The following is a 7,772-nucleotide window of genomic DNA, read 5'->3' as shown; positions in this document are numbered from 1 at the left end:
AACATTAGTATTATTACGGATGGAGATACCTGGCAGTATAACAAGTTATTAATGTTAATTCATACTTTTCCAGCTGCAAAAAAACAGCCTACTTTTTAAAAAGCATGTCAAACCATGGGCCACTGTTGTTTGCAGATCTGTTTCAGATGTGAAAGAAAAACATAATTTGTTGAAAGATATTAGATATTTAACATAGTTGTATTTTTGAGAGTCATACTGTTAGATTTAAAATCGATCAAGGAATTATTACAGAAAATGTTTATTTGTAAACCTGTTTACGGAGCCCTCTGTCATATTAGCACAGACCCTGCCCTGGAGAATTACTGCTCTAGGGAGTATTTATGGCAGAAGGATCCACTCAAGGGAGGAACCAGTCAAAATAAACTATAGTGCCCATGGTCAAGTCACCCAGCGTGACTCATTGATGTGTTTTTAATAGTTTTATGACAACAATGGAGGTCTATAGCCTCGGGGGAATAAGATAAATCAGGATTGTCTGACACTTCAGAATAACATTTACTAGATAGAGAGAGTGGTGCCTGCTCATGCCCTTGACTGAACAGTATGAGATAAAAGACAAAAGTGGAATATGATAACCTTCCTCTTGCACCTCAACCTCCATTTCTTGTGAGTGGTCTTTCTCATATTTTGAGTTTCTCCCCTGAAGGAGTGTGTAGTACACACCATGACCTCAAGCATGAAGCTGTCACTTAATAAGTGGTGTGTGGAGTGTAGGATTTCACCGTGACAAAGTCCACCAATGCAGCATGTGCTTGCATGCCTTGATGTCTGACTTGCTGACAGTCCACTTTCTCGCAGCTTTGTCATTCAATATGTCCACATGTTACTCCAGTTTCTTGTGATATGCCACTAAACAAACATGACAGTATTTCATCTCACTGCCTCAGGAGCATCATGGAGAGCAAGTTAAAGAGGGGCTGAAGATAAGCACTATCATGGAAATGAATGAAAATGAAAATCTGTGTGTGTGTGTGTGTGTGTGTGTGTGTGTGTGTGTGTGTGTGTGTGTGTGTGTGTGTGTGTGTGTGTGTGTGTGTGTGTGTGTGTGTGTGTGTGTGTGTGTGTGTGTGTGTGTGTGTGTATCAAAGAGTACTTTACACTTTTATTTCATTGGAATGGGGTAGTGTTTCTTGAATGGAGTAAAAATATCACACGCATTATCCAACAATGGTCTCATGAACAATCACAACTACTTGTCATAGTGTCTAAATGTGCCTCTGAGACCAAAGTATTTACATATAAACTGTAACCAGGATTGGGTGTCATGGATGCTATTTGGCAACATTACACATGCATTGCTACAGGGTAACTGACACCTTAAACAGGTGAGTAGTAGTAACAGCAGTCATCTCCAGCTGTGCATGGAGAGAAGCCACATCTTAACGCACACTGGGCCTGGTTCTTACAGCTGTTTTTTCTGATCAAGCCGTCCCATCAGCACTGCTCTATATTTACCTTCATCCTGGGTTACACACATGACGGAGGAGTAGGGAGGGACCTAATCCGCACATAAGATGGACAAGGGTTTTGGGACTCTTTGATTAAACTTCCGCTTGGGTGGGCCCGATGGCTGAGTCAGGGCCTTGTAATGGCTCTCCCTCCCATGGCCTTTGTAAACACTCTCCCCACTGGACCCGGGCAGAGCCGCTAAGCCGGCAACTGGGTACCAAACAGCTCTGTGTCACATGAGAGGCCTGGCTGGAGTCACGGTGGCCAGGATACTATTCTTAGCTGAAGGAATGTACACAGTGGCCTCATGGCGAGCTCCACATCGCCTAACTGGAAAGCTTGTTCATTTCTTTGTGTCATGTTCCTTTTCTCTCCCTGACTACACTACATTCTCTCTCTGGATACTGTTTTGGTTTGTTCTTTGATTGGATTTGATCATTTTTTCTGTCCAAACCAACCAGTGATTTTGGATATTATAGATTTTCTGAAGACAGGAGGTAAGGATTCATTTAGTCACAGATGCTCACTGATGAACTGGCAACGGGTTCATCAGCAACACGTTTCTCTCAAACTCATCAGTTTGAAGAAAATGTAACATTTAAATGTTTCAGGGCTTATGTTCAGGCAAAGGCTGATTGTCGGCTTCAATCATATAAGTTATTATGATCACAGATCCCTTTTATGTTTACGTTTCTGAGGCATTGCCTCAGTTACATAACTTAAAAAGCAATTCATTTAATTGTTTGTACTGATGATATGTTTATAAATCAGCTTTGACATTTGGTCACATACAGTAGGTCACAAAACAGCACAGAAAATCTTATTATTAAAAGCATATTTTTTGCACAGTGATTGAAGAAGTACTTAAGTAATCATATTAATAATATCTGACTGAAGTAAAAGTCCTGCATTAAAAATGTCACTTATCAAAAAGTTCAAAATTAAAAGCCCAATTCAGAATTATAATCATTATTGAATAATAGTTATTGGTGCATTAGTGTGTGCCTCACATTGCAAACATGTTGCAGCTTTAATTAATTAATTAATATTTATGTCCATTCTACTTGGTAGATTTTTAATTCCCCCTAAAGACTAATGAAGCCTTATGGACATAATGATATCATAATTTAATTGTTAATAATTGTTTTGTAGTTTTAATCTGATCTGTGAAGTAAGTGCTTAAACCATCAGTTGTGAAATGTCTGTTACAGTCATTTCATAATAAAAGGTAATGACCAGAGGTCCAAATATATCCAACAGGCTGGCAGGCCATGTAAGTGGGAGTAAATCAGTAGCTGTCACTATTGGTGATTAAAAGCCTTAGTGTTGCTAATAGTACAATGAAATTCCTGCTTTTTAAACTGAAGGGTCTTTACAAACTGTCCAACCAAGTACAGACGGAGAGAGACTTTGAGAGAAAAGGAATATGGCAACAGAGATAAAGGGGCTAAGAAATGTCCAGAGAGAGGAGAGACAAACACAGATGGTGTGATGACACAGCTCTGTTAATGATAGGGGTGATGGGCTGCTTAATACGGGAGATGTGGCCTAATGCTACATGGATGCATCAAGATAATTTGGAGGAGGTAAAAATAGCACTGAGTAAGTAATCGTCACTTTAAGGACAGCTGCTCAGCAAAAGTTTAAAAATTTGAGTTGGTCTCATAAAGCCAGATAAAATGTTAAATAATACTATGATCGCTCCATTAGTTGAAAGCATTTATACATCAATTAACTAACCTAAACTTTGGAAGAAACATGTCTGCCATTGAAATGTAAAATGAAGCAAGAACTTCCCTTTGGGAAGATTAGATTCTTCCTACGATAGTCATATGTTTTGATTATGTCTGCAAATATCGTATTATTATATACTTATACTTTGTTGTTCGTACAGGAAAAGCAGCTTCTCCCTGTGTCCAGTCTTTATGCTGAGCTAAGCTAACTGTTTCCTGGCTGCATCATCCTAATAACTGCAGACATGAGAGTAGTATGGATCCACGCTTTTCCCGATATCTGATAGAACTGTGCAACTTCAGTGTACATTATGCCCATGTTTCTGTAACAATATCTTTCCAACAGACAATAGAAAAACAACACTTTGTTGATGCAGTCTCTCATTTCCCTCTCCACAGAATGGCCTTGAAACCACGAGAAGTTTTCTCTTACAAAGACTTAGAACTTCCCTCTCACCTTCATGCCCAGCTCAACATCCTGCGCCAGGAGCGTATCCTGACAGACGTCCTGCTCTGCACCGAGCAGCAGGAGATCCCCTGCCACAGGAACATCCTGGTGTCCAGCAGCCCTTACTTCCGCGCCATGTTCTGCAGCAACTTTCTGGAGAGCAGTCAAGCTAGAGTGAATCTAAAGGGAATCTCTTCAGATGTCCTCTGTGGCATTGTGGACTACGTGTACACAGGCTGCATCTCTATCACTATGGAGATTGTGCTCCCGCTCATGCAGGCTGCCTCCATGCTTCACTATGGAGGTCTCTTTGAGGCCTGTTCCCTGTTCCTCCAGGAGCAGCTGAGTCCAGAAAACTGCCTGAGCATGATCCGCCTCTCTGAGATCCTTCACTGCGAGAGCCTGAAGGAGAGGGCGAAGGAGATGGCTGTGAGGTGTTTCTCTGACGTAGCCGCCACAGAGGACTTCTGTGAGTTGTCCCTTCCTGAGCTCATGTGTTACCTAGAGGATGACCGACTCTGCGCAGAGGAGGAGCAAGTGTTTGAGACCCTCCTTGCGTGGATCCACCATGACCCGTTCTCACGACGCGGTGCCATCCATGATCTCTTCAAGAAAGTGCGCCTTCGATACATCCATCCGACTTACCTGTTCCAGTTCATCGCAAATGACCCATTGGTGCAGTCCTCTACCCTCTGCACTGAAATCATCGATTCAGTGCGCCGCCTCATGCTTTCAGTCAGCACCAAGTGTGGGCGAGAGCTCAAGCCTCTTTGGACCACACCACGACGCTACACCTGCAGAGAAACCCTGGTGGTGGTTGGAGGACGCAAGAACAATGAGCAGACCTCACGAGAAGCTTTACTGTATGACGAAAGGACACAACGCTGGCAATGGCTGGCGAAGCTCCCCCTCCGCCTCTACAAAGCTGCATATGTGTGCATTCATAGCATCCTGTACGTGCTCGGCGGGCTAAGCCTCTGCATGGCGTCAGGTGACAGCTCAGTCAGTGCCACAGTTTACACTCTCTCCCTGAAGACCAACCAGTGGCGCACTGCTGAACCCATGTTCGAGCCACGATATGCCCACCAAAGTGTGTCCTACCTGCACTTCATTTTTGTGTTAGGAGGCATTGGTGTGGACAAGAAGATCTCTCAGTCTGTAGAGAGGTATAACAGTATGTTTAATCAGTGGGAGGCCATGGCACCAATGCCCACAGCGGTGTTGCATCCAGCTGTTGCAGCCAGTGATCAGCGGATCTATGTTTTCGGAGGGGAGGACGCCATGCAGAATCCAGTCAGACTGATTCAGGTAGAGTCAGACATCTCATATTATCAGCAATGGATCAGCATTTAAGTCCGATTCATGCATTATTGCCACTCAAATAGAGACTTAGTTTTGAAGTGAACTCATTGTCAGTTTTTATAAATTGAAACCCTAGGATGTCACTCAAGCAGAGAGCAAACTACAGTCTTTGTTGATGCAGTAAACAGGTTTTCTGTCTGTTGATATTTGTGCTGTGTCAACAGGTGTATCACATTTCTCGCAACTTGTGGTCCAGGCTAGAAACAAGGACGGTGAAAAATGTGTGTGCTCCGGCTGCTGTCATTGAAGACAAGATCTACATCATTGGAGGTGAGCTCAATGAATGGTCGCCCCAGCTTTCCCATAACTTATTACATAATCGATGTAGTCATTAAATTAGAGCATTAAAACAATTAAAGAAGTTATCTCTTGGTACCAAATGATGTCCCTAGACGGTGGCTCCAAGCCCCAAGCCCATTCCTTCCTAATGACACTGCAAATCTTAAGTTATACTTTTGATACTCTAGTATGTATTTACAGTCACAGGTAAGCAGTAACATGTCTCCCAGGGCAACTGTGTGGCTCAGTTATTGGTTTTATAGTTTTAAAAAACAATGGAGCTCTACTGCACAAAGAAATAAACTGAATCAGGCTTTAGATACACAGAAAATTGGTTACTTGTTGTCTGTTCATTGTCGATTTCCTTTGTTGATTGTACAATCAAAAACTTAAACAGACTCAGTTCTTTAAAGTGTACTTAATAACAATCCCATTTTCCAGGATACACCAGGCGGATGATTGCCTATGACACCAAGGCCAACAAATTCATCAAGTGTGAGAACTTGAAGGAGCGGCGCATGCATCACAGCGCTACAGTCATCAACAACAAGCTCTACGTCACTGGTGGACGCATCCTCAACGGCCACGATGTCATCGAGGACTCAGACTGCTTCGAGTGTTACGACCCCAAGACGGACGTTTGGACCTCCAAAGGTTCTTTGCCTTACAAGCTGTTTGACCACGGCTCGCTGCCTCTAGTCTGTGTGTCCAATAGACCAAACCCACCATGACCCAACATTCACCAGCTTACTTGAGCGAATGCTTTGCTGCATGTTTCTCACATCCCCTTTGCCATGATTTATTGGCCTCTAAAGTCACAAATGGGAAACCATTTCAACTTGACTGCATTACTTCACGCACATCAGTCACAACTTAGCAGCACGTTAGGCCAGACTGACTTTCATCTGAGTCAAAGGGTGGCTCAGCTGAGAGCAGAGGAGTCACTCCTGAGGCACCTGAGGGGAACTGAGAACACACAAGATGACGGGAGGCAGACGTAGTAACGTAACAAGCAGCTGTGCAGACACATACGTAATCCAAAAAGCTCTTTTCTCAGATTGCTGAGTGTAAATGCTTTAATTTCCCAGACATTTAGACCCAGCATATCAATGCCCAGCAGCTGCAGTTGACTTCCCTGTTACTATTAAATACATTGGGATAACAAGTATGGCTGCTTGGTAACTCTATTAGCTCTGCTGCTCATCGTGTAAAATGATCAGAGAGCTAATATAATTTGCACTTAATATAAACTACATTCCTCCTTCACCCACATGCTTCTATCAGAGTGCACTTGCTGATTGAGTTGATAAATTGTAACTGAACGTGGATCAGCTCCTCCAGCAAAATACAGAAGTTTAGCATGTTTGATGAGTCCATAAGTAGCACATTTTATATTTCAACAAAACTATTTGGGACAACTTTATTTCAGACTATAACAGTGATATTTAATACAAATACAAATGATATCTTATGAAACACACAATTCAGTTCCTCTTTAATCACGCTTGCAGTTATACACCTTCTTTTTCTATCTCGCTACACCCATATTTTGAATGTAATTTATAAAAGACAATTTAACAACACACACAGTTAAAGAAGAGTTTCAATGATAGCATAAGCCTATTGTCATTTATAAAATGTTTCCACAGGTTTTGTGATAATGTTGTTATTATGAAATACTGTATTTTGGCCATTATAACAGCCCTCATGTGTATGCACTCTGAAGTATAATAAAAAGGTGTATGATGAGTCTCAGAACTGTCGATTCAAGCGTTTGTGTATCTCAGTGGTGGTTTAATCTTAATTTCAGTTTGTAGTTGGAAGAAGAAGGGGCTTCACAGGCAGCTGTACTGATGTGACGAAATGTGACAATGCTGCCTTTGAGGCGAATGCATGGTGATGCACTGACCTGCTAAGGGGGAGCTATGACTGGAAATGGTGTAGGGGAGATGTCCAGGGTTTGCAGCCTTACAAGCAGGCTTATGTAAACATGTAAACTGCAGGTGTTCTATCACAAACATGGCCGCTGATTTCTAATCAATCCTCTATTCAGCTGAGAACAAAAGCTATAATATATTGGAGGAAAATGCAGGACAATCAGACAGACCACTACTGTTACATCTGTGACGACCCTGCAAACCTCTTGACCCTGAAGGAGCAGACGTTCACTGTTGTGCTTAGGCCTCTATGCCCCTGGTAACAACTGCCATAGCAACGTTATTATCACCCCCATTGGATCATCTGCAGCATGCCTCCCTACTGTATAGTGGGATATTTAAGATTGATTTAAGGTTTTATTTCCTACTTTACAATATATATATAGAAACATAAATATGCCATTATTAATACATGTGCAATATTTACCTGGCTGCTATATCTCCTTACCGGATGTGTATTTTGTAAATTGTGTGTTTTTCTTTTTCTTTATCTTAATATTGTGCATTTTTTTTGTAAAGCTGTCTCTGTTGCTGCTGTAGCAA

General features: G+C 42.0%; 1 protein-coding gene across 1 annotated transcript; it reads left to right on the top strand.

The window, feature by feature from the left end:
* Window positions 1-1,834: 1,834 nt before the first annotated feature.
* klhl38a (kelch-like family member 38a) lies at window positions 1,835-7,287 on the top strand. The gene is made up of 4 exons (XM_063899639.1): window positions 1,835-1,967; window positions 3,603-4,959; window positions 5,178-5,283; window positions 5,734-7,287. Exons 2-4 carry the CDS (start codon window positions 3,604-3,606, stop codon window positions 6,021-6,023), a joined length of 1,752 nt encoding a protein of 583 aa, XP_063755709.1. The 5' UTR covers window positions 1,835-1,967; window position 3,603; the 3' UTR covers window positions 6,024-7,287.
* Window positions 7,288-7,772: the final 485 nt, after the last annotated feature.

The sequence above is a fragment of the Eleginops maclovinus genome, chromosome 13 (genome assembly GCF_036324505.1).
Source record: "Eleginops maclovinus isolate JMC-PN-2008 ecotype Puerto Natales chromosome 13, JC_Emac_rtc_rv5, whole genome shotgun sequence".
Lineage (NCBI taxonomy): Eukaryota > Metazoa > Chordata > Actinopteri > Perciformes > Eleginopidae > Eleginops > Eleginops maclovinus.
The sequence above is the reverse complement of the archived record's forward strand: the minus strand, read 5'-3'. Positions and strand labels throughout refer to the sequence as shown.

Bases quoted from the DNA above. Each gene is read 5' to 3' on its own strand.
- klhl38a (XM_063899639.1), top strand. From the start codon at position 3,604: ATGGCCTTGAAACCACGAGAAGTTTTCTCTTACAAAGACTTAGAACTT. The intron at 4,960-5,177 runs GTAGAGTCAGAC...CTGTGTCAACAG, and splicing joins ATCCAGTCAGACTGATTCAG to GTGTATCACATTTCTCGCAA. The intron at 5,284-5,733 runs GTGAGCTCAATG...CCCATTTTCCAG, and splicing joins CAAGATCTACATCATTGGAG to GATACACCAGGCGGATGATT.